The sequence below is a fragment of the Myotis brandtii genome, unplaced genomic scaffold (assembly GCF_000412655.1).
Source record: "Myotis brandtii unplaced genomic scaffold, ASM41265v1 scaffold441, whole genome shotgun sequence".
NCBI classification, from domain to species: Eukaryota; Metazoa; Chordata; class Mammalia; order Chiroptera; family Vespertilionidae; genus Myotis; species Myotis brandtii.
The window spans coordinates 3,212,951-3,239,892 of record NW_005366873.1 but is presented as its reverse complement, the minus strand read 5'-3'; the positions used below and the strand labels follow the sequence as shown (position 1 = coordinate 3,239,892).

Sequence of the window (26,942 nt, the reverse complement as noted above, 5' to 3'; positions counted from 1 at the left end):
AGCTGCCCCCGTCCCCAGGGTGGCTCGCACAACGTCTGTCAGAGAATTCCAGAAACCCTGGCCGAGGGAGCCAGTGGGCGGGGAGGCAGAAAAAGCAGAGGGCGCGGCAGAAACTTTCTGAGTTACCGGGAAAGACAGACTCCTAACAGAGCAAACATGGATAAAGCATCTACTATGTGCCAGGCTTGGTGCGAAGTGTTTCGTGGAGGTTCATGATGTCATTGTATCCCTATTATGTGGGGGCAGCTAATCAAGAAACAGAGGGACAAGGTGGCTTGGCTGGGATCTGAACAGGCGGCCTCCGCCAGATTCTAGGCTGAATCACAAGCAAAAACCATCGCAGTTGCACGGTTAACCCGAAAGACCCCGGACTCCTGCGCGGGACCCTACCTGTCCAAACTCTGGTCGTTGGCAGTTTGGGGCGCTGTACCCTAAGAAAGTCATGGAAATGGACTCACCCTTGACCTCTCGGGCGCAGCCTTCTTTTCAGCATCCCGAGGTCCCAGTCATGGATCCGTTCATCCAGCACCTCCACGCCCGCCGGGCTGCCCCTCCCACAGCAGCTGCGGCCACTTCCCAGATTGCACGCTGAGGCAGATACAGGTCCCGGAGGCGGGCTTTAAATAATGGGGGTAATCAGGAAGCCCCGCCTAGGCCCTAGGGCAGTGGTTCTCAACTTTGGCTGCACATTAGAATCACCTGGGAATCTTTTTAAAATCCTGATTTCTGGGCCTCATCCTCCAGAAATTCTGTTTCTTTGTTATGGGGTGGGGCCACAACATTAGTAACAAAGAAACAGAATTTCCGGAGAGTGAGGCCCAGAAATCAGGATTTTAAAAAGATTCCCAGGTGACTCTAATGTGCAGCCAAGGTTGAGAACCACTGGCCTAGGGCATTCCTTCCCGCCCGCCTTATTTCTCCCTCCACCCCCATCCCTATCCCACCACAAATGTGGTGACTGTGGCCCTGCTGATACCATTCCGGTCACAGGATTTCAGATTTAGAAATGATTCATTCATCGCGTTGGAGAGAAGAATATACCCCCTGACCCGTCAGAGGGGCCAGGACTGCAGCCTGGGTGTACAGGGTGGTGTCGCCCTTGTTTTCCCACAAGACACAGCGGCTTCTCCAGCCCAGTGAACACAATAGAAGTATTCAAAGCAAGCCCAACTGAAGCCTGCCCCGCGCTCAGAGCACCTTCCAAAGTAGCTCCACCTGCAGACTCCGTTTCAATGTGTTCAGTTCTCTTCCAGACCTGGACCCACCAGGCTTGCTGAGGGCCCCCACTGAGCATTTGTAAAACACGGTGTTGAAGATCAAGTCTAAAGGCCAGCCCCCAGCCCCCAGCAGCTTTAGGACCACCACCAAGTGGTCAGCATGGGGCTGGCACACAGAATAATAAAAATATTATCATATGGTTGGGTCTTAAACTGGCCCTCATCCACAGAGTAAGGAGAGAAGGAGGGAAGAAGCCACCACTCCAGGTGGGCAGGTGACAGTCTTACCCACCAGGCTGGACCTGGGCAACCACAAGACAAGCAGATCTCTGCACCCTCTTGGCAGAATCATAAAAGTCGACGTAGAGGCCTTAACTTGGCTCTTCGGTCACCTGCACAGTCCAGATGGTCTCAACACCACCTTCCCGTCTCAAGGCTGTGTCCTTGAAGCAGCTGCTAGTGCAGGAATCGTGGGCGGGGCATGCATCCCAAGGCCAGGGATGGGGAAGGAGCCCCCCTTTGCAGGATCCCGATCTTTGGTTAACCAGAGGTCTTGTCCTCCTGATGACTCCCTCAACACATGGCTATTCGCTGCTGAGTTTTGGCTTTAACAAACATGCAACAAATGGTAGCAAATTCTAGCCATCTTCAACCTCAAAGGCACAGTTTCAGAGGGCTTCTGCAAACTCCATGTCACCTTGGTAAGCATGGTTGTCCTCTGTATTCTATGAGAACCATCTCACAATGAATCCTTGAAGAAGAAATTGGGTGGAATGAAGGGAAAGAATCCTTACATGATCCACTCCACCACCACCCCACCCTGTTCTGACAAGACGTACTACACTCTGCCCTGCCCCCAGGCCTCTGTCCATTGGCCCAGAGCTTGGAAAGCCCCAGAAATAAGTGTGTCACCTTGGCCTAGACTAGAGCAAGTCTGGACTCTGCCTTAGCAGACGTCTTCAGCCAGCCACGTCACCCTGAGCCTCAGTTTCATCCTTGGTAAGATGGGGCTGAGAGCACCTGCCCCATGATGCTTAGCACCGCGCCTAACTCACTACACACAAACACCTCCTAGGTGGGAGCACGTCTAGCACGTTGTTTTCCTGGAGCCAATGAACTTCCTACCAGATGCACAACATGATGTAATTTTCCATGTTCCACACCAACACATGGATGATCTCTACTTCACTGGACGGGAGCTAAACATTCTGTTTATTTATTTGTTCACATTCCATTTGGTTGGTGGTCATGGGACTGAAAGTCAAACATTGATGCTTCTGTCCGAGACGGACTGTGGGAGCAGGGGATTTTCTCTTCTGTAAACTTGAGGGCTGGATCCTCGGTGATTCCTAATTGTACTTTCAGAGCGAAAATTTGTCCTAAATAGGAAATAGTGACAACCAAATATCAGACGGTTGCAACCCTTTCACACATGCCAAATGCTTTCATTCTGCCTGATTTCTTCTTCAATAATCCACTGTGAGGCCATCTCCATGCAACACAGGGGACAACTGTGTTCACTGAGGTGGCGTGACTAGCTCAGGGTCTTCTTCCTACACGTGCACAAGGGAGTCGGATTCAACCCTAGGTTTGCTGCTCCCTGAACTCCATGCTCTTTCTGCTATTCTCCTTTTATTTAAAATAACAAAAACTGATTGGAAAGGCTATATAAAACTCACACAGAAAACTTGAACTAGACTTTCTTTTCATAGACCGAGGGCTGGGAAGCACCCAGATGACAAGTCACACATTCAGGAGGCTATGCTGTCAGCTGGAGAGATGGCTAAGCAATGAACAGGTCCCAGACCACAGAGTCCCAGTGTAGGAGCATCTGGACGTTCAACGAGGGGTCCAAGCACCGTTGTCTTAAAGCTCAATTCGGTCAAGTGAACTTGGTGGCTTTAATTTTTCTCTGAGAAGAAGCCAGTTTGGAAAAGACATTTATCACCCCTCCCCCTCCCTTGTTTCCACTTCCTGAATACACAGTGCAGAGCTGCGAGCCTCCCGTTTTTGCCAAGGAAATGTGTCTAGAGCAGGGGTTCTTGAACTTGGTGTTCGTTGGAATCACTGGGGGCTTATTAAGGCAGATTGCTGGGCACTGGGGTGGGGCCCAGAGGATCTGCTTCTGCAACAAGTCCCCAGGTACGGCTGATGCTGCTGGTCTGTCAGTCATGCTTGAGGTCAATCCCTCCTCGAGATGCTCGTGATGACTGTTGTACCTTCTTACGAGGAGACAGGCAGCTTTCTTCCCACCCCCAATGCACACCTAGAGTCACACAAGTACAAGTGGGGGTGTTGTGCTCACCATTGCAACAACGGAGAAATGATGAAGTGTGTGAATGTGGCCTCAAATCTTCCCAAGGCACTAGAGGAGGTGCACATTGTGGGGGTCTGTGAAGGGGAGACATTACAGGGGGAACATCTGGGCTGTTTCAATACGAGCCAAGATGGGCCCAGAAGCAGCAGATGTTTATAAACATTCCTTACAGGTAAATTTGAAGATGGTTCAAGTTCTCAGGTGATAAACACGAGGGTGTATGTGTATATATGCATGTATGTGTGTGTTTGCATACATATCATCTATTATCCAAACCTATACCGCTTTGAGAGCAAAGGGACCATTGCAGGCAGACAAGGATGTAAGTGTAGGATCAGCCCACTTATAAGGACCCCAGAGAGAAGCAAGAGAAGGTACGTATGTCCGTTCTTGCTTTATGCAGCCATCTCACGTCTACTGGGTTCTGTATCTCAGCTTTGTAAGTCAAGAGCTCTCAGTAGGTGTTTGAGGGAAGGTTCTTCTCCCTCTAATTTTCAACTAACCTGCAATATGAAGGGGCAAGGCATTTTCCCAGAAGGCCGGAAGCTGATTTTGCTCACTCATTTATTCTAATCCCTTGGAGTCATAAGCAGCTTTTACACTGGTACCAAGCCCATGGGCAGGGGCAATACTGGCTTGGGCAAGTATTGAGCTGGGCATCAAAGGCCAACTCGGATGCCCATTGGTGGTTAAACATCACCCAGGGGCCTCCATTAAGCTTTGCTTCAGACTTCAGCCCAGATGAGCATGTCAGCCTTCCCCCACCAGTGGATTGCCCCTGGAAGGGGCGCGGTGAGCAGATCCCTCCTTAACCTTTCTCCTGGGCCAGAAGGCACGAACTGGCAGTGAAGACAGACATGGCCCAGAGAAGCAGTTTACATGATCCACATAGTTTGTTGTGCCGATATGTAAACACTGGGGGTTTTCATATTAAACAAAATACAAATTTTAGACAAAATTTTACTTTAAAAAAAAGAGAATCCAGCACCACCACCAGGACCGTCTTGTAAAGGAGAGGAGGTGAGAAGAGCTGGAGAAGAAAGTGGTCTGGACGCCACGAATGTTGAGACAACAGGCAAGAAAACACCCTTTTGTCAAGAAGAAACATTAGAATTTTACTAGGCACACGAGTACCAGACAGACTGCAAGGTGTTAGAAAGGGGAAGGACTAAATTAGTGAGTACAGGACTAAACATTAGACTAGGCTTCAAAATTAGTATCTACTTAAAGAGAGTGGCCCTAGTCGGTTTGGCTCAGTGGGTAGAGCGCTGGCCTGCAGACCTAAGGGTCCCAAGTTCAATTCCAGTCAAGGGCAGGGACCTCGGTTGCAGGCTCCCCCAGGGCTCGGTTTCCTACTAGTAGTTGAGGCGCATGCAGGAAGCAACCAATCCATGTTTCTCTCACATTGATATTTGTCTTTCCCTTTCCTTTCCACTCTCTCTAAAAATAAATGGAAAAATATCCTCAGGTGAGGATTAAAAATAATAATAGAGAGTGGTCATAAAAGTCAAAATATCCTCGGGTGAGGATTAAAAATAATAATAATAGAGAAAGTGGTCATAAAAGTTAGAATTTTGGTATAAGGGAAGGTCATGTTTGGGGACAGCAAGAGAGTTGCTAAAGTAAAAAAAAAAAATGAGTGAGTGGGCCAAAGGGTGAAGGCATAGTCACGGTAATGACATCCCAGAGGAAGTCAGAGGGGTTCGAGTCCAAAGTTCAGGGAGAGAGGCTGGCAGAGAGCCATGCAGTGGTCTCGGGTGTTAGGTTGCCAGGCACCCAAAGGTCACGGGCAGCATCACTGGGCACGTGTTGACCACCCCTGCCAGGGGGCACTCACTTGAGAGAAGGCCGCATCTGAGTGCTTTATAAGGATCCACAGAAAACAGTGCTTTAATAACATGCTTGCCTTACTTAAACTAATATTTTTGAGCAATTATTATGAATTAGTAGGAAACCCCAAACACTTCAGTACATATTTTCATAAACTTTATAAAACTATGACAGAAGCACCGAGTGTAATGGAGTTTTTATAGACACCCAAAGAACGTATCTGTGACGTGAACATTCATCTTCTAGGGGGAGCAACAGCTGAGACGTAGCTATATACCTACCTCCCCGGTGCTTGATCACCGTTCCAGAGCTCTGAGTCGGTAATAAACCACTCACTGAAGGCTCGTAAATTTATGTAAGAGTAAGAGAGTTTCTTCTAACGCATTTTAATAAAGTTCTGTGTGAAGTCAAACGAGAACAATTGTTTGTATAATGAATTACATGTAAGGGACTTTTAACTACAAATGCAAGACATCAAGAATATATATATATATATATATTTTTGGTTTATTAAAACAAAACTACAATCTGTGCTTCTTACAATACATTATTAACAGGCATAAAAATCAATTAATGTTTCCAAATAAGTGTTGCTCACAAAATCACACAGTGTTATTTCACAGTGAGAGTTAATTCCTTTTACAATTCAATGTTTCTTTGTACAACAGGCACATAGTTTAATACCTTCCCTCAGGGCATTTCTGAGCTTTAGGTGTTTAGAAAGGAAGTCAAAAGTCTCTTTCAAATGCAATCATTAGTTTGTATTAAACTAAAATGCCAGATGCCAAGTCTCCAGTCCCTAAAAAGAGTGTTTTAAAAAAGCAGATTGACATCCAAATTAAGTTTTATAAACTTCGGTCATAGGTTCTGTCACTTCTAAACACTAGAACTATCTGTGGATAAAAATCTACATTCAATTGTGCAATTTTTTTTTTCTAAATCTGAATGAAAATCTTACCCCCGTTAATAGCTGTGTTAATTTCGCTGCTTTCAGTGAAAAACCCAGGACCGCTGACGGCTGATCTTCCCATCGAAGGGCAGGGCCTGACCACCCGTCTTAGTTTTCTGTGCTGATGGTCAATAGGGGAGGAAATAGCCACTAAATGTAACACCTGACACCAAGTTCATGCTCAATGCCGGTCAGTTACTGTTGTATCTCCTTAAAGAACTGCCCATCCTAGTGTTTCCCAAAATGTTTTCCAGGGGGAACCAGTGAGCGGTTCACAGATGTCCTGAAGGGAAAAGGGTCCTGGGGTCCTGAGTTTGGAGATGCTGGTTAAAAAGGCTGCGTCCTCGCAGACCCTGCGCTGAGTGCACAGGGAGTTCCCGGGAAAGAGGACCCACGGCCAAACTTGCTTTCCCAGGGACACCTTCTTCTGCAGAACACCCCGGATATCCCAGAACACGCTCCTCCCTGGAGAAGAACGGGAATTCCACAGCTGAGCCTGCATTCCCAGCCTTTCCCAGGTATTCCCTTGGCTCGACCGCACAAGGGAGGCTCATGGTATTTCTGTTGCTAGTCCCACACATTCCACTCTAGTTCTTTCTCTTTGTCTTTCTTAAAATGTAGGAGATCAAAAAGTCCCTCCCTTCTTCTGAATGACTTGGGACAGTCTCATTTTGAAAGAGTGCAGTTTCATATTGTTTATTATTGGGGGTTTTTTTTGTTTGTTTGTTTTGTAACTTGACTCACAGCCTTTCCCTGGAGGGCATGCATTTCAGGTTCAGAGAAATGCAGAGTAAACTGTAATAAGTTATTTACAAGCACCTAGTTTGTTTAATCGTACATGGACGCCATCCGCTTCTGGGAAACAATGAGAATAAATCTAAGCAAAACCAGAAACCTTACTGTGATGATGTGGATGGGTTGTGCTAAACAACATGAGGGTCAGCTTGCCTGGGTGAGCGTAACTTTGGTTGAGATTTTTCTTCCTTAAAAAGGGTTTGAAGCACCAGTTAATTACAAAAAAGCATGCATATTTATTCTCACCGAGCTGAGTGGCAAGGGAGCTAGTAAACCATACATTGCATTCCCCAAAGCATCTGATTAGATTCCAAGAAACTGAACCAACCGAGAGGGAAAACAGAACCAGAGAGGCTGAAGCCGTGGTCCCTGCTCGGGCTGGCCCAGTAGCGGCTTTAGCAGAATCACAAGCAGGGCAGCACCGTCAGCCACTAGGAAGTCTGCCAACTGTGACATTCTGGAGAAGCAAGAGGCGGTCTGAGTAACCTTGATCGCTAATGGAGGGGATGAATGCAAGAGTCTAGCGACACGTTTGCTCGCCTACATAGGGAGCACCCAAGGGGATAACTAAGCCTCCCCGTGGGTTCCCCCAGACGCAGAACGCCCAGTTAGTAAAACAGAAGCCACAAGGTGAAGCCCACACTCCACCCCGGAGCCGACAACACTGATGGTAGCTGAATGGTACACGAGTTCCTACCAAGAAAGGGTGTTCGAAATGGAGAGTGGAGGTTGCAGCAGCACAACCTTATTGCTACGAGTTCCAAATGAGATATTTCATTCAAAGTGAAATATTAGTCAGTACCCTTCCCTCTCCCAAACACAGAATATTCATGAGATACGATTAGTGTTTAAAATCCAAGCTTATGAAAGCACAAACTTCATTCTCAGTACTTCTATATTAAATTCAAAGACGATATGCAATATTCATTAGGAGAGTCCCTCATCCCATAATACCTTGGAGAGGAGGAACAATGAGCTGTGAGAAAATGTTTTAATAACACATCTTTAAGAAATCACCAGAAATTACCAAAATTAATGAACACTTATGCTCCCCACTCACAAAAAGGCACCTCTGTTATGAACAGACAAGTTTTCATGATTTGCTGCTACGAGGCATCAGGGTTGAGGCATATAACCCATTAAATTTTTAAAGAACCTTGATTTTGCCTCACAGCTAAAGACCCATAAATGTCTCCAACCATTCACCAGGCATCAGGCCACCACGAAGGCCGCACGGGTGGCACACTGCCCTCCCCGAGTGGGTACCAGGCCCCCGACCAGGCTCATGCACACGCTGTGTGCAGCACAGGAAGCCCTGCGCCAGCAGCCTCGGCCAGAGCCCTTTCTGCCAACAAGTCTCGCAGGCCGAGCCAACCACGCCGGCACAGCTGCTGTGGTTGGAGGATCTCCAAGAAACAGCTGTACCTGTGAGAGGGGGGACCACCCGGGGGGCGGGGGGGAGGACACAGCTATGAAACGGAAGTCATTCCTAAATACTTGCTGGTCATTTAAACGCAGCGGTATGGTTTTATCTGCGTAAAAGTTGTCAAAGTCAGTTTTCTGGCCAAGTTCACCTTGAATCCTGCCAGCCAAAGGTACTTCCTGGTGTCAGATATGTGACCATGTTATCTCCATCCCTGACCTGATCTAACATTGTGTTTTCATGTAGCTCTGAAAACACGTCCTCAATCTGACCAGCACAGGGATACCTGGGTGTGATGCACACCTGCCCATTCTTTCGTAAAGCACTTTGGGTTGACAATTATTTTTAAAGGAAGATTAACAGTTAATCAGAAAATATACCAATGAATTCCCCGACAGCATTAAGTATCACACAAGATTCAGTTCTAGAATACTAGTACAACTACATTTTTTTCGTCCTTCACAGTAATTAGTCCTTAACAGTTATACTTAAAATGTAAATCTTTAATAAACTCCGAAATCTTTTCTGAGATTTCATTTTGTCATCTACTGATTAGGAACTGCAAGCGGAGGCTGGGGGCCCCCAGAGCGTCATCTGCGGGCCGCTGTGCGCCTCGGTCGGGATGGTCACAAGCCCACGGAGGGGAGAAGGCACTTGCTTTCCAGGAGGCCACGTCAGGGCAGGGCAGGCCTGGCCACAGGACACACCTCCCACCTGGAGCCATAAAGGGCTGAGCCCACCCGGGGCTCATGCACGCCCTTCACCTGCCGGCCGCTCGTTATTACAGCACCACAAAGCTCAGAAGATATTCCAGGAGTTTCTGCCGGTTGCACTGAGGTAGGAAAGTGCTGCTGAGTTCCAAAATAGACACTCTCTTTTGTTTGGTCTCTTTGAAAACCTAGAGAGAAAGCTTCAATTAAATGCAAGCAACAACAAAAAAGGACATTTCCGTCACCAGCCCTGACTGGTGCCCAGAAGCAGTAAGACATGGGAAACTGCCTCCTGCCTTTAAGCACAAGCTCTGCCCGTGTCTGCGAGCGGGGCGGGGTGGTGGGTGCAGGTGTGGTGCCGGTTTCGGGGAGGGCAGCCCGTGCACTAGCCTCTAACATTTATGGTGGAATAAAGCCACAGACAGTCCCTGACAAAGCCCCCTGGTACCTCCGTGGAACCCAGCGCCACGTGATACGAGAAAGTAAAGCTCGGCTGAGGCTTCTTCTAACAATACTTATAGCAAAACACAGCGAAATCGGTCAGAACATGGGGCGCCATCAACACCCCTGCCCAGCAGCCCAAGCATCTGGAAACACAGGGACACATTCTATGCAAACAGGTTTGGAATAAAGGTGAAAACCAGTAAAACTCTGGAACTTTCAAAGAAATCTGCACTGGTGGGCCTCGCCTTCAACACGCCCCACCCGTCCCCAAAACGGCCTTCAGGGCTAATCCAGCAGGAATGGCTCCGCTCATGGTCGACCCACCCCAAAGGGGGTTCAAAGAGACCGGGTCTAAAGGGGAAGAGGACGGAGGTTAACACATGCTTTTCTACCGCAGGGGCGGGCACTTACCCCAATATCCTTAAACATTTTCACAGCATTCTTCACGAGACAGTATGTGGCACTCTCGGCTGTAGAGAAAGAGTGAGACCCTGTCAAATGTTCAGGCCCAGCAAAACCCATATCCACAGTGAGAGGGGCGGAGGCCAGAGCATCAGAGCGAGTCAGCAGCGGGGCAGCTCCATCTCTGCTGCCGCTGACCTGTGAGGTCTGGAATGATCTGCTGTTTCTTTAAACCTACTTTGCCATCTTTTAAGGAAAAAAAAAGGGGGGGGAGAAGAATAAGGAAAAAGAGAGAGGCGGGAAAGGGGGGAAAGGAGACAGGAAGGGAAGGAAAGAGGAGGAAGGAAGGAAGGGGGGAGGAAGGGAAGGAAAAATACTTAAACATCTGCCTTGAAGGGGTTTTGTGAGAATCAAAGGAGACGTGCAGAAATCCCTTTAAACGGCACAGGTGATTCCTGCAGCAGTGGGGCCAGGAAGAGAACAAGCCTGGAGGTCAGAAGGTCCAGCCCAGGTCTGCCCATTAGCCAGCTATGTGGCCTGGGTGGCTGCCTCATCTAGAAAGTGACCGATCTAGATCAGATCCATACATCTCTCTAGGTAGAGCTCTATCTCTAGGTCCCTCTGTCTCTAAAAATTCCTATTCACAGTAGTTTCGGTTCTAAACCCTACATGTATAAAATGCTACCCCCACCCCAATCACACCTCTTACACAAGACAATGCCGAGTGCCAGCCAGAAGGTGGAGCAACTGAGCAGGCCCAGCTGGTGGGAGTGCCAACTGGCCCAAGTGGGCAGCATCTGGCAGGACCCACTAAAGCTGAACCTACACACCCTGTGACCAGGCAACTCTGCTCCTGGATATGCACCCAACCTGATGCGAAACACGTCCACCCAAAGACATGTGTGTGCAAACCTATGCTGAGCAGCACTATTCCCAGGGGCTCTGAACTGCCAACAGCCCAAATATCCATCAACAGCAGAATGAATGAATAAAATGCGCTAAATATTCATACAATGGGCGACTATAAAGCAATAAGAATAAACAAACAACTACATGCAACAACATGCAGGAACCTCACAAATGATGGGACTATAGAGTGAGAGGTCAGGATAATTTTGCAATTTCCCCCCCTTCCCCAATAATTAGCATTCCTGTAATCCAAGAAGTCAGAGATTTAAAAGAAGCCAAACTAGTGGCATGCGTACCATAGGCAGCAACATTTCTTTCTGTTCTCATTATGAGGTATTTGTGCAGCCTCTGCAGGTACTCTGGCTCCGGGATGGGCCCGCTGAAGTTGTGGATGAACATGGCAGCAGAGCTGTAGGCCTCCAGCAACGGGCCCAGCAGCCTCTGCAGGAAGGTGATGAACTGCTGGTGCTCCTTGGATTGGCTCACCTGTGCAGGAGCGGAGACAACGCATGAGGAGCAACAGGAGCAACGGCAGGCTGACAGGGGACCCTCCCGGGAGAACCAGTGACTGCGAAGATGCTCTCACAGTCACTGCACAGAGCCGCCTGCCGCTCGTGCGCACAGGGAGAGCCTCTGTGGGGAATGACTCTCGGTGCTTAAATGTGCTCTTGTTCGCAGTCATTGACTTTTACAGGACTTGAGATTTGTGTTCCTTGAGCAGCTGCCTAGAAGGAATCGTGGTACTTGAATAGCATAATGATGACACACTGTCATCACTGAAAGTAGCTGGTCCTGAGGTTTGTCTCTACAGGGTTGGAAACCTGACTCAACAGTCACTCAAGGGCACAAAAAGGTCACATGACAAGACCACAAGATCATCTCTGTCCTCCCCAGTCCCCACTTCCTGGCACCCCGCGTTGGCCTTCAGCCCACAGTCCAGCGAGGACAGGTGATGGTGAGGCTCTCCCTGTACCCTCCCAAGACATGCATGTTCAGATAAGCCGCTCTGGTGTGTGGCAGCAAGATTATCGGCCCATCTTGAAACTAATAAAACCCCAAAGGGAAAAACTTCTGTCATTTGGAATCTCCAGAAGCCATACCTCCTGACTGTGTGTGTGTGTGTGTGTGTGTGTGTGGTGAACTAGGCGTGTCATCCCACTGCAGAGAAAGTATCCACTTAGGGTATTCAGAAAAGATGGGTCACTATTACTGATCTCTAAAATTACAAGTTAGACAAAATTGATTTTTCTAAATGAGGGACAATCAAACTTCTAAAAATCCAAATTTTCTCCTGTGATAGGATTTGTTTTCATTGAAGGCAAACAGCTGATGTAGAACATTCAGAAGGGATGGCAAGACTGAGAATGGCTCAGAAGGAGCAGCCAGGCCAAGGACAGCTGGGTGTTATTCTCTCCCACAGCTGGTGGGGTACCCCCTTGCTTGGTCACTGAACATTAAAGCGCCTCTTTAGGGGCGAGTGCGGGTGGGCACAGGTCTGAACCTGCTTGTTCTGTGCGAGATCATGAACGGGGCCATCCAGGACATTCACCTTCCTCCATGTCCACTCTTGTTTCCTCTTCTATTCAATTATACTCAAGCTGAACAATTTCAGGTATTAATTCAACAGCTCGAGAGCCTTTCTTCTCTAGGCAGAAAGCACCGCGCTGGGTTGTGGGTACTTTGGCTAAGAATAAGTTACCAGGGTCCCAGTTTATCAGCCTCATTAGCTAGTGGCAACATAAACCTCAAGTCATCACTGTAAAGTCGTCCGGAATTCTTCCCCAAAGTACCTTCAGGTAGCAGTCTCGCTGCTCCTCACCGAAATCACTGTCTTCGTCTTCTTCATCGCTTCTCCAGGACAAAGGTTCGGGAAGCTTCTTGTCCCACTGCTGCTCAGCAAGACCAGGGCTGACATCTTCCTGGTCATCTTGCTATGCCAGGGGACGAACAAGAGTCAGCAAATAGGTACAGGCACACGCCACTGCCAGCTGGACCCACCACGCAGTTTCTCTCATTCCCTCTCCACTCTTCTCTGCCCACCACTTGCAAGGTCCATCCACCTCCCTCTCCAAGCTCAGGATCACTCGGGAGAGAGCAAGGAAAGAACAAAGGAAAGAAGGGGGAAAGCTACCAAAGACATCAAATAAAAATATCGTCACCTCTTCTAATTTGATATCTTCTTTTCCAGGCCATACTCACTCTACTGAATTTACCAACATTAAAACAAAAATCTCAAAAGAGAAAAATGCTATGTGCAAGCTACAAGCACACTGAGAGTAAAACATCTCATCTTAGAACAACTTCAGGATCTGGAATTGTCAGGATATGTTTTAGACAACACCAGTTACACGGAAGGAACCAAAATGTCACACAATCCTGAAGGCATTTACTCTCCCCATGCTGATTTTTCTCGTCTGTTCACCTGGATTTGACTACAGATCTAATGTAATTATTAGTTAAAATAATTGGTTGTAATATTGGTTAAAGTAGTTGGTGGAAAGGACAAGGAAATGAAGAGCAAGAAACTAAACTAAACAAAGGCAAACAAAGGTGAGCGATTGATTCCCCTTACCTCTGCGACCGTGAGAATGCCGTACTGGAGGAACCTCCCCACTGTTTCATGGCAGACTTGGTAAAATGTCTGGCAGGGCTGGAAAGAAGAGACATTTCAAGGTCAATGTCACGATCCTATACCTCTTTTAGTAAAAACAGAAAAACACCGTACAAAGTAGCTGCCAAATATTTCCATGACATAACCTACCTCACTCCACTGAGCAAGTCCTAAGATTTCCGATGCCCGCCCTCCTGATATATATGGGTGGTCACGGGCAAAGCCACAGAAGAGGCCTGGTTCTCCGGACTGGCAGAGCACACAGTGTGGAAGCACCCAGAAAGGGTGCTCCCAAGCTCAGCTTCCCCCCCACCTCAAGGGAAGCAGTCCTTAGAGGGGCCGCTTGTCACACCCCACCACCTGTTCTTCTTTACAAGACAATTTCTCTGCAAAAGCTTCAAATCTTTACAGAAGAGGCCTGGTTCTCCGGACTGGCAGAGCACACAGTGTGGAAGCACCCAGAAAGGGTGCTCCCAAGCTCAGCTTCCCCCCCACCTCAAGGGAAGCAGTCCTTAGAGGGGCCGCTTGTCACACCCCACCACCTGTTCTTCTTTACAAGACAATTTCTCTGCAAAAGCTCTCAAATCTTTGTGTAGATACTGTACACAAAGGTGGTGGATGAGGAAACACCATGTTCAATATTCAGAAAAGACCCAGGGAAAGGATAAAGGCAATCTTGAGAGCCTATTTACCCTCTCCCTTCCCACTCCGCCCCCCAGGGCTAAGGCAAAAGAGATTCCCCAACAGGCCCAGCAACATGCCTCCTGTGAAGAAGCCCATGGAGGAGGGCCCTCATCACACACACACGTGCTCACAGACGTCCCAAGTGCAGGACAGTAGACTTTAAATAGAATATGAGTTCTACCTGTTGATGACTTTGAAGAAAGAGCACTCTCTACTGCTTAACACGCATGCCTCGTTATGAACGTCTGCAAGTGCATGGACATAACATGCGAGCTCATCAGGACTGCTGGGCCTCAGTCTCCCCGTTTGTAAAGTGAGGATGGGGCTGAGCAGATGATTTTAAGACTGTTTCTGACTCTTATCGTCTGTGGTTCCATCATCCACGAGTGAGTATGTTAATTATTTACAAACCTCTGACCCAGTGCCTTATGCAAAATAAGAGCTCGGTAACCTTGGATCTGACTGATGCAGAATGTCGAGCAAGTTTCCCAACACACCTCACGGGGGCACAAAGCGGTCACTGGAGCAGTGACCCCAACACCCACATCCACACAGTAAACAACATATTAGTCTGGAGTAGAATGTAAAGCCTCGGTAACAGAGAAAGACAAAGTTGGTTTATGTTTTCATAAAAATGCTCAAGAAAAAGAGAACAGGCAAAGAGTTGTTACTTACGAGAGAGATAGTGCCCTCGTTAGACAGCAGGTAGCACAGGCTGGCCGCCTTCCGCACCAGCTGCTCCTGGCTGATCAGGGTGGGGGCCCCACCGGCAGGCACGCCCGCACCCTTCTTGTTTAGGACTGCGTAAAGGCTGCAGGCTGAGGAGATGAACGCATCAATGAAGCCACAGCCTCAGAGCTCCAAGGAAAACCTCAACTGGGTCGGATAGCTTGGACTACCTTAACAGCTGCTACATCAAAAATAATTACCTGTATTTCAGGGTGAATTTAAATAAATCCCCTCAGGACTTACTTCTCATGTGTCCATGTGATCCCAACTCCATCCAAGGCCTTCCTCCGGGGCCCGTCCCCTCTGCTCTCTTTCTCCCTGCGACTCTGATCACAACTGAGCCCCACCACTCACATCACCGCCACGTGTCTGTCTCCTCTCACTCAGTCTTTCAGCTTCTGGACAGCAAGGCACCTTACCTCTCTCCCTCAATCATAAGTGTAATACTATGCCGTAATTCATGAGCTACTTACTGAATAAGAGATGCAAAAATAAGCTATAAACAGTGATACAGCAGATTATATTCTTATTTGAAGTTTAAAAATAGAGCAACACGTTCCCTCAAACAGGGGTTATCATCCAAACTGAAGTAGACCCCAGGGTGTTTTAGGCCCTTGTATTTTTCTATGAAAATGTTCCAGGGCCCAACATACCTATGATGGCCTCCATGATAAAGACGTGCAGGACGCCGTTGCTGTAGAAGTTAAGTTCAAAGACTGATGGGACAGTTGTGCTGGGAGTAATAAAAAACTCATCATTCCTGCTGGTGTGGGTGATTGTGACGCAATTTCCCAGCAGCTGTATGGCATGTATGACCACATCTTCAGAATTTCCCGAGAACCCCAGGTCAAAATCACGGGCCAGCACTTCCTCCTTCATCACAAAGAAGTCCTCCACCAATGTGGAGAGATCGATTCCCTAGAGAAACACACAGAAAGGTCTCAGGACAGGGAAAACTACTTCCCAAAAGGCTGAGAGGCCGTTCAGAGGATTTTTTCTTGCCTTGGCTTTCCTGCAGCTCCATGTCAGCACATACAGAAAAAGGGTCACACCACCAATGCAGAGAAAGTAAAAAAACAAACAAAAAAAACACCTGATTAAAAAGCTGGTCCCCCAAAATGTCAAGAAATTGATATTCCACATCCAGAGAGCACTCTAGCCACACATGTGCTATGAGCACTTAAGATCACAGAGAGCAGAAGCCACCATCTGAAAGTAAGATGTGCTTATTTTTAGCAAGAATTTCCCCATTAAATACCTATCTGACAAATATTTATTGGGTACCCATAGATACTGGCACTATATTTGGTGAGAACACAACCAGTCCCATCTTAGCATTAGTGCATTGTAGGAAGGTGGAACGTGCACTTTTTAAAAAATCAAATAGCTAAACACAAATCAAATAGCTAGGAAGCCATTCGCTATCTGCATGTCAATTAAAATATGCCTTATTTACATTAACTATACCACTCAAAGTATGTCTTACTATTACTATGTGTGTATATATGCATATATATAGTTATTTACATTAACTATACCACTCAAAGTATGTCTTACTATTACTGTATCTATAATAATAAAAGCATAATATGCTAATTAGACCAGATGTCCTTCCGGATGAAGCCGCGGTGGGTGGAGGCTGAGGCTGAGGCAGAGGCGGCAGGGGGAGCCCCTTGCACGAATTTCGTGCATCAGGCCTCTAGTGAGTATGTGTGAGTATGTGTGTGTGTGTGTGTGTGTGTGTGTGTGTGTATTATATATATATCTGTATATGTTATATATGTACATATATATATATATATACACACAATATATATATATATATATATATCTCACAGTCTCTTGAGTTTTTTTCATGTAGATTTTGTCATTGGATTTGTAAGCTCCTGTGGGCAGGGTCCTTAGCTTATATTACTGTTTGTCTCACAGTCCTCACCAGGAGTGGGCCAAATCTATCAGTGAATCGGGTCTGAGCAGCTGACAGAGCATTCTCACACTTAGTCTTTAGCTGCAGGTGACGCGGTGGACATACCTGCCTGTGTCTGTAGAGGAGCAGGCAGGCCACGATGTGTGTTGACATAATGGCACAGGATTTGCTAGCAGCTGAAAGGCAAGCACAGAGCTTTAGTTGCACTTTTTAAAAAATATACACAGCTGGAACTTTAAAAGTACCTAAATCTTAAATAGGAGTATTTAAAACTATAAAAGTCCTCTACCACATTTCCCATAAAGGTGATTTATCAAAAGGAAGTTACATTATACTGTGTTCTAGGCCATTAGAGATCACTATTTGTCATATAACAGAATTCAGTCTAAGGTAGGTGCACCTTCAATTGAGGATAATGGAGTTTAGTTACTGAATGACCTAGAGACACCTGTATGGAAATACCAAGACCCAAAGCCTGAGCCTGTTCTCCGAGCTCTACAGCACATCCTACTGCTATTTCTTGACTTGTCCCAGGCGGCAGTCTACTGTAACTGTACTTGTATACTCCTCCCACAGGACTGGAAGTCAGAAAATCTGGGCTCAAAACCTAACTTCTACACTGATTAATTTCACCACTTGGGGGAAATTAATTAAATTCCCAAGCCTCAGCTTCCTCAGGGGTAAAATGAGAGTACCGCCTAGTCCATGGGCTGCGTTAGAATGAAATGGACGGCCTGCCACAGGACCCACAGTGATGCTGCTCAACGTATCTTCACCTCTTCTTTCAACCTGGCCCAGAGGTAGGTCAGAGGTGGGGAAGAAGGGGACATCAATACATTTGAAATGACTCTAGTCCATATACAATACTCTGAGTTTGTAGAAAATTATAATCATATAAATCAAATACGAGAACGTCTGTGGAATAATCTGAACTAGACACCATTGGGGGTTTTTCTGAGATGATAATGAATTCAGGAATATTTCACTCACAGCTGATATTGTCTCCAGTGTTTAAAAAAAACAAAAAAAAAACAGTATCCAGTACTATATTTATAGCCATCAAAAAGAATGTTTATAAAGAGTTTTTTAAAAACATAATATATTTGTGTTGTCTCCAGTGTTTAAAAAAAACAAAAAAAAAAACAGTATCCAGTATTATATTTATAGCCATCAAAAAGAATGTTTATAAAGAGTTTTTTTAAAAACATAAATGTATATTTGTGTTACAAATGGAAGAGAGCACAAGACAAAACTGTCAGAAGGATTTTTAGAGACTAGACAGCAACACCGCTGGTTACTTGGACAGTGGGTTTTGTCTTTATTTTCCAACTCCCCAGCATTAAGGATGTATTATTTTAGCATCCAGAACTCAAGCACGGGAGACACGTCAGATGTGCCTGAGAAAGAACGCTCTGTCCGGCACAAGGCAGCAGTGGAAGCAGGAGGAGCCAGAAGAGGCGTGGAAACTCCACCAACGTCGGCAGGAAGTGCTGAGATTCGGAGCTGAGCGGGGATGTGCAACAGGAAGTGGAGACAAGAGCCTACCCAGGCTGCATACCAGGGACTGGGACGCTGCCCCAGGACTCTAAAGCCACCTCTACCACATGGCAGGACACTGCAATCTGGACTTGAGGAAGACTGGCTCTGCACTCACCGCACTCCGCTCTGGATCCCTCCCACATACAGTGTTTGTGTACAACTACCCCCTGAGAATAGCACAGGCTCTGTAGGTGCTGAACCACTAGCTCCTCCATCTGTGTCCCCACAGCTAAAGCAAACTTTACACAGAACGGCCCCTCGATATTTGCTGAATAATCATGGGGTCAGAGGGGGAAGGGACATGCAACTATAAACCTAGATGCTGCACTACAAGTTAGTTCAAGGAAACACATTCATGAGCAAAAGAGGTAACAAATCACTGTTGCAATACTGTATGTTATTAAAGCATGAGCACCCACTAATCATCGGGCACTATGTGAGATGTTTTACTCGACTACCCCAAATCCCCACCACATCACCTTCTGGCTAATAACCCATCTATCATCACCTGTGGATCAGGTACTGGAACTAGAAGTGGAACCAAAGCACAGCAGATGCCCGAACCCATACGGTCTGCCCTGCACCACGCCGATCTGAACCATAAACCACAGAGACTGTTGTTCTACTTACTGAAGAGGATGTGCTCAGCCAGATTCGCGATCAGTCTTCTCCGGAACGACTCCTCTGTCTCATTGCTGGACTCATCAGGGGACGGCTCAGCACGTTCAGCAGCAGCATCATTGGGTCTGAAAAGTTTCCTTAAAAATTAGACTTCTGCAATCCCACTCTTTCACAAAGCAAATTATGATGGCCTAAGGTATGAATGTATAACACACTGTAAATTACTACATATTCTAAATTTAAACCACAAGTAGATTATTTCTATAGGTTGTTTTTCTCCATGGTATACTCTACTATGCCAAATACACTCTCTTGGAGGAAATACATTATTTAGTTATAACTAAACAGTCTACTGATACATCATTTCCAAACCCGCTGGCTGAAAAGAAAATGCATAAAGCAAGATACCTCATTTTAAAACATTTAGAAAAATTTGACTTGAACACATTCAAGGAAGGGCTTACTCTCCAAATTCTCTAACACATTAAAGGAAGGGTTTAATATTCAAATCCTCAAAGTTACAACTCATTCTGGATTCTGAAAAATTCACACAGAAAAAACTCATACACTGCACTTATGTACAATGTGTATAATCTAAGCTACTATCAAAGAGAATTCAGTTCAGCCCTAACCGGTTTGGCCCAGTGGATAGAGCGTCGGCCTGCGGACTGAAAGATCCCAGGATCGAATTCGGTCAAGGGCATGTACCTTGGTTGCGAGCACATCCCCACTAGGGGGTATATAGGAGGCAGCTGATCGATGTTTCTCTCTCATCGATGTTTCTAACTCTCTAACCCTCTCCCTTCCTCTCTGTAAAAAATCAATAAAATATATTTTAAAAAAAGAAAAAAAGAATTCAGTTCAAACATTTAAAGGCATAAAAATCAAATGAGAACTCCTACCTGATTCACAAAATCAAATAGATTTTAGAATGCAAATAAATAAAAAAAACCCAAACTATGAAAGCACATCACTTCACCACCCCCTATACGACCAAGAGAAAAGTTACTCAAGATCAGAAGTGAAAACAAGAACATGCATGTTCTCATTCCAGTTAACCTATTTTTCTTTGCAATGTGAGACATAATAGATATCTGACAGTTTAGTCAGTATAAAAAATTCCCCCACACCTCACCTTGAAGGAAGTATAGCTGGTAACAAGGCTTGTTCCAGAGACAGTGGGGCAGACACAGGTTTCTGACTCTGGCTTTCTAAATATTCCTGGAGGGGAAAAAACCGAACATTTACTCTCATTGTCTCACTTACATAAACATATACAAAATATACTCAATCTTCAAAAAGTAAAAAGGGAGTTGTTTCATCAAATAAGCTACACTACAGAAAACTACTTCTTATATCCTAAACCATCTTCAGGAGCCCAGAATGACCCATAGGATGCTGTCAAACACGAAATCTAGGAACTGAAAATACGAAGAACAGAATGATTCTGAAGCAAAATCATTTATAAATTAAAGGAGATTTAACTTTTCTCACATCTTAAATAAATTATTTGACATTCCCAACATTATTACTAGTAACCGACATAATTATGCTTTATAAAGGAAATCTGACAACCTGAGGGTCACATAATATGCAAAAGAACTTCAACCCAAAAGCAAATCATAACAAGAGAGAGAAGTTGTGCAATCTTTTTTTTTTTTTTAATAGTAAGAATGATGGGGTTCTTAAGAATTGGAAGCATTAAGGTCAGAAAACATCTAGCACAGCAATTAGAGTCTTTTAGAATAAAACCAGGAAGTGGAACAGCAGGAGCAGGACTCTGTCCCTGACCCCCTGGGTTCCCAACTCCATCACCCATTCTTCTCTCTCTCTTTAACCAATTGGAAAATCTTAGGAATTTACACTGCCAGGACCTCAAGGACCGGCAGTCCCAGGCTTCCCACACCACGAGGAGAGCCCCACCCCTCAGAACACGAGGGACCTGGATCCCACTCGGTTAATCAGAGCATCATCCTAGTGTGACTAGGACCCAGCTTTTAAGGGTTGTGTTTTGAAAAACTTCCCCTAAAGGCAATTTAAAAACACGATATAAAATATCGATATATATTATAAAACAACATGCAAAAGTCTCATGAATTTAAAAAAATAGCAATAAACATTGAACCCCGATGTCGCCCAAAGATAGATATTTACTGTCCTTTGTTAGCAGGTGTACTTTGGTGGAAAAATTTAGGAAATGCCATTCTTGACATAGTCCTCATTTTCCAAGAGAAGAAACTGAGGTGACAGAAGCAGGACTAGAGGCAGGACCAGGGCCCAGACCTGACCCCCATCTACCCCAATGCTTTAAAACAGCTTCATTCCAACAGACACTCACCTTTAAGGAAAATGGCTGTGCAAAATCCACTCTGACACACCCATAGTTTTTCCGTAACATTCTGATGACACCTCTGGCTACGCTCCACAGGCTCTCGTTCTTCTTAGGTTTTCCCTATATTCCGATTTTGAAAGAATGACATGGGAAGAAATAAAGCTCACACATATGCAAACATTCTGTTACCCAAAGAATAAAGCGTCTTATTTCTTTTGTTTTTCATGGTTCATATTGAAAAAAACAACAGCGAATGAACACGGGAAATAAGTATTCATTGACCGAGACCTGTCAGAGAATATTTAGAATTCATAGAGTCTACAACCTGTGGGTCGCGACCCCTTTGGAGGTCAAATGACCCTTTCACAGGGGTCGCCTAAGACCATCGGGAAACACATATATAATTACATATTGTTTTTGTGATTAATCACTATGCTTTAATTATGTTCAATTTGTAACAATGAAATTGGGGGTCACCACAACATGAGGAACTGTATTAAAGGGTTGCGGCATTAGGAAGGTTGAGAACCACTGGTCTATAAGATGTAATCGTGTCATCAGGAGAGGTGATTTGGTCAGTGAAAAACCAAACACTAAAACTAATTCATTTAGCACACTATTTACAGCATTCACAAAAACACAACTGCGAACTAATGAAGGATAAAAATGACATAGGTTGAACAGTATTCTGCAGTTCTCAGATAAAAATAAGATGTCAAAGAGGTCACTTATTGGAAGCCTGATGATCACCAGAGTCCAAATACCTAGCATTAGGCAGCGAGTGTCAAATCCAGCCCCATGGTGACCTTTAATCTGACTATTCATTCAGTAAGCACTTAGTGACTATTTAATATGCATATGGCACAATGACGGCCAGATAATGGACACGGGACTCAGATATGACCTTATGCGACAGCGTGAGTGGAATACACATTCAGAATAGACACCTAACAAACTTGAGGGGGAATCTCACAACAGGTACAGATAATAATGTGTCGATCACTTAACTTTTAAAGCCTCCAATTATCAAGGGTCCCTGAGCAGCAGACGTGTTCTGGGCAGCAGGCCTGAAATAAGCACCTTGCCCAAGACTTCCACACTAAATAAGAACAACACTAAATTCCTCTGGAACTCTCACAATGCCGGCAGGAATGGTACGTTGGTAAAAGCATTTTGGGAAACTGTTCGGCAGTATTTACGAAAGCGGAACATGTGTAGACTTTATGACCCAATTCCAAATTCTTAGATACATGCCCAACAGAATGCACATATGGTCATCAAGAGTATTGTAGAGAAATGATCAGTCAAAAACCAGAACCCAAACTGTTTTTCTACAATAGGATAAACTATGGCATATTCATGCACAGGAATACTATGAGAATAAACAAATTAAGCAAATGCAACAACATGGATGAATCACATAAACACCTGCCTGAGCAAAGGAAACCAGATACAAAAAGACCACACACTACATAATGCCATTTATTGAATTAAAGAATAAGCAAAACTACTCTACTGCTTCAGAAGTCAAGGTAAGTGGTTACCCTTGAGGGGGCAGCAAAGAGAGGGGCATAGGGGGGGTTCCTAGGGTCCTGATAGTATTTTCTTGAGTTCAGTGCTGGTTACGGGGGGTGTTCACTCTGATAATTCAAGCTCCATCTTATGATTTGTGCATTCTTCTAGAACTCTTATACTTACTTCAGTAAGAAGCTTATAAAAACATTACTGCCATTTCTCAAATTAATTTATAGTTGCTTTGTCAACAGGATCCCACCAGTCCTTCTGGCTAAAGTTAAAAAAAATCTGCACATAAGCAGTAAGGTCCTGGGGGGAAGCCACACAACCCCTCCCCCCGCCCAGCAGAGATGGCCGCAGTGCCAAGTGTTCTCCCACTTCCCAATCCCATGACCACGGCAAGCACTGGCACATCTAGGCATGTCACCTCCTCCAGGTGCAGGTAAGCACGGCATCAGCACCACCAGTCGGGCTGAGGCGGGAGACGGAAGCTACTCCCCACACCCACCCTGCCATGTTTCCTACAAAGCTTTAAAACTAGGTAATTCTAAAAGCAACAGACTTGAAAGCAAAGAAGAGTTGGGGTAGGCAGTCCTCTTACCAGCTGTTCGCCATTGTAGTGACCTTCGATGATACGATCGTAGGAGATGCCCACGGGTATTATCAAGATGTCGGGGATGGTATTGGTTGACAGAGTATCTACCACAACTGACAAGAGTCCTGCCCGAGCGCAGGAGGTTTTCCCACTCCTGGAGCGTGTGCCTTCCAGAAAGATCTCCAAGAACTGCTGCTGTCGAAGTAGTTCCACTATGTGCTGGGACATCAGGAGAAAGTCACACATGAGTTCAAGACTGCCCAACTTACAGAGGCTCAGCCAAGTTAAATCTTAGAAACAGAAAGCAAAAGCCTACGTAACTTCACTACCGACAAAATATTTCACTCACACAAATAACAACAGGGCAGCTCCTTTACTGCTGTATTTTGGTGATGATAAAAAGTAATCATCAAACCCATACCCAAGCAATAATCAATCAAATAATTACTCGGACAACAGTCTCTCTTCTTCCATCTACTGTGGTAACGACCACAACGGCTTGGAGGCTAATTAGAGGTGAGACATACCCCGTGGAGCAGAGCTCTATAGAGAACATCCTTCCGTCCATCTGGTGTTTCATCCAACCTCCGTCGTATGAAAAAGCCCCCAAGCTTATGGATCAAGGTACTAGAAATTCAAAAAATTACAAAGAATGCTCAAATCCCAAGTTACTTCCAAGCATTTGTCAGGTGACTATAAACCACATGCTGCTGGAGCCACTGACAGCGAACATGTGGACAGTTTCCCATTTTCCGGTCATTGCCGTTATTCGTCAGCCTTCAGAACCTCACTCCGTGTGCTGTGGCTCTACTACATGGGTTCCCAGCCAAAAGAAGCCTCTCTGACACATCACCCTGCACAGTCGATGCTACAGAGTTTCAGAGGATTATGAAATACTGCTGAATTTTAAAACCCTGCCCAGGCTCTCAAGACATTGACCGTTAGACCTTCCAAAATCTTCCTATGGCACATTTACTACAAAATGAATGTGATGTTACACAAGATACTTTGCAGAAATTTCTGAAGTAAATATTGTTCAGAGAGTGTTCTGTGAGACAAAGATACTTCTATCAAAGTGAAACGAAGTATAACCATCCTTTCAAATCACGAAACAGGAATCTGCTTCATATTCCTACTCACAGAAAGGAAACAACATTTTTCACAACCCCGGGTCTCTTTCTATAATACTGATTGATTTTTCATATGAACTTGAAATTTTCTAAAACTTAAGTCTTTCTTTCCAGAGTGATATTCATATAAATATAAATATATATGGTATCTTTTATAGTCAGTATAAAAAGGCAGCAGTAAGATGCTCCTAGAGCTTAGTATCACTCTTTGAGAGTAAAACCCTGCAGAGTAAGTTCATATTGAATGAGATGAACCACCCATTAAAATAACCCACCCTGGAAAGTGGTTTGTGACAAAAGAAAGGTGCTAATAAACAGGCCAGGTTATCTAGTCTGTCACGTCTGAAGGACGGGCCAAACAATGACTGGCATAGAGTTACATGACAGGACAGCCGAATTATGAGAAATTATCAGTGTTTAGCGAGCACTTCCAAGAGATCCAAGTTTAGAAACTGTAGAGCATGAGTACATGAGTTATTCTGATTACAAAAGAAGCAGACTGTTATGGGCAAGACTTCTCTAGAACCCAGACTTTGCTCTAAATCTATGCCTACCAGCAACTTTCTGGTGACTCTCTAATTCCGCTCCCCAGCTTCCTCAGTAATGGGAAGAGGTGCCCAGGAACGTAAACTATTCTAGTCCATGGAAAAGCACGTCTGTCCTGTGGGGTCATATCACACTGTCTGATAGATTAGTGAGCTATCTGAAGGCGAGGTCTACGTATCTGTTCACTCCTGTGTACCGCATAGCTGAGTAAGCATCAGCTGACTTCGTGAACGGATGGCTTCTCGTCCATCGTCCATGTGAGTCTGATTGGCCACAGAACTCTGAGCTAAGCAATTAGGAAGGAGCTCCTTGGACTGTGAGGCTGAGGATCAGACTTCACAGCTTGCAAACCTGCCAGCCCACTTCTTTCCAGTCACTCTAAAGTCATCCTCTTACTCGCTACAACTCACAGAGCTGACCTTACAGGTATTTTAAGCTATGAAGTTTGAAACTGCAACTCCACTAGCCAACAAAACCTACTCCTCACCAATTGCCCATTGGTGATCAGCTGCCTTACCTACCAGTGGTAAACACCTGATTGTCTTCCTCCCACCTCACCCCCTCTCCCCCTCTGCTGAGTCACTCATCTGGACTAGCATTTGCTCTTGTAAATTCAACTTAATAAGCACTCTTTAAGTCGATGCCCTCCTCTCCAACAGCATTACAGTGCTTTTAATTTAAGCCTTCGTTACCTTTTGCCTGAAATTGCAATAGAGTCAGAATTGCTCTTACTCCCTCTAATCCAGAAGGACTTTTCTAAGTGCAAATCTGACCATGTTATTTCTCAAGTACAGGATACACTCTAATAAACCCTTGGCTTATAAACCATTTTGACCTAGTCCTCACTACCTATGCAGTCACCACCTCCAGCCTGCAGCCCTCCAATGCATCCAACATTCCAACCCTACTGAATCGTCTGCCATTGCCTGAACAAATCATGCTTTTGCATTTCTGCCTTGTCACATACTATCTCCTCTGAATGGAATGCACTTCACTCTCCTGAAAACCTCTAAAATACACACTTTCATGTGATACTGTAGCGGTTACAGGTTTTTAGCCCTTCTAAATTATAAGATGGAAGTTAACAGGTATAGTTCTTCTTAACTACCTTTACACCACCGCCACCACCCCACCTCCCTACTGCCAAGCCTGATACAGTAATTTGCTGTCTTGTCTTTCTAATTGCCCTTTATCTATTTGGTAAATATTGCCCATAAAGTTTAGGCAGAGTTCACCAAGTATCCCATATAAAACACAGAAATAATGGTGATAGTTTTAATGCTTTTTTGTACATTTCAAAGTTTTCACAATGACCATGCATTACTTTTATAATGAAAATAAAAAAATTTCAGTATCATGTCAAAAGGTACAAAAATTCAGAATATAATCCTTTTCATATCTTAAATTACAAAATAAGCTCATCTTACCTGAAGATGGGGATGTTGAGGTTATTGCCCGAAGCAATGTATGGTGCTTTGATGTTATGACAGAAGAGAATGAAGGTGAGCAGCAGATAGTCGATGTGGGATCTATGAACCGGTAGAAATATAAGCGGCAAATTCATCTGGTGAAAGGAAAATGCCAAATGTAATAAGTTCAAATGTCCAGTTCAATCATACTCTGCAATTTCATTTTTGGTTAGAGTCACTCAGACACTGGCTAATAATCTGTGACTCATTCTTTAAAAACATTTTCCAGTATTCTTTCAATTTAATAT

The 26,942-nt window shown here is 45.1% G+C and overlaps 1 protein-coding gene across 3 annotated transcripts in view; it reads right to left on the bottom strand.

The window, feature by feature from the left end:
• Nucleotides 1-5,853: 5,853 nt before the first annotated feature.
• Nucleotides 5,854-26,942, bottom strand: part of GPAM (glycerol-3-phosphate acyltransferase, mitochondrial) — a 61,073-nt gene continuing 39,984 nt past the window's right edge. For 2 of the 3 annotated variants that reach the window (XM_005874535.2, XM_014546396.1), the window contains exons 8-21: nucleotides 26,653-26,789; nucleotides 24,077-24,176; nucleotides 23,556-23,768; nucleotides 21,446-21,559; nucleotides 20,243-20,328; nucleotides 19,117-19,232; nucleotides 17,053-17,123; nucleotides 15,674-15,938; nucleotides 14,967-15,109; nucleotides 13,569-13,646; nucleotides 12,787-12,927; nucleotides 11,293-11,482; nucleotides 10,097-10,155; nucleotides 5,854-9,429 (exon numbers count right to left, since the gene is read on the bottom strand). In XM_005874535.2, the coding sequence (XP_005874597.1) occupies nucleotides 9,313-9,429; nucleotides 10,097-10,155; nucleotides 11,293-11,482; nucleotides 12,787-12,927; nucleotides 13,569-13,646; nucleotides 14,967-15,109; nucleotides 15,674-15,938; nucleotides 17,053-17,123; nucleotides 19,117-19,232; nucleotides 20,243-20,328; nucleotides 21,446-21,559; nucleotides 23,556-23,768; nucleotides 24,077-24,176; nucleotides 26,653-26,789 (1,830 nt within the window). In that variant the 3' untranslated portion in view covers nucleotides 5,854-9,312. The other variant, XM_014546395.1, reaches the window with a different exon arrangement.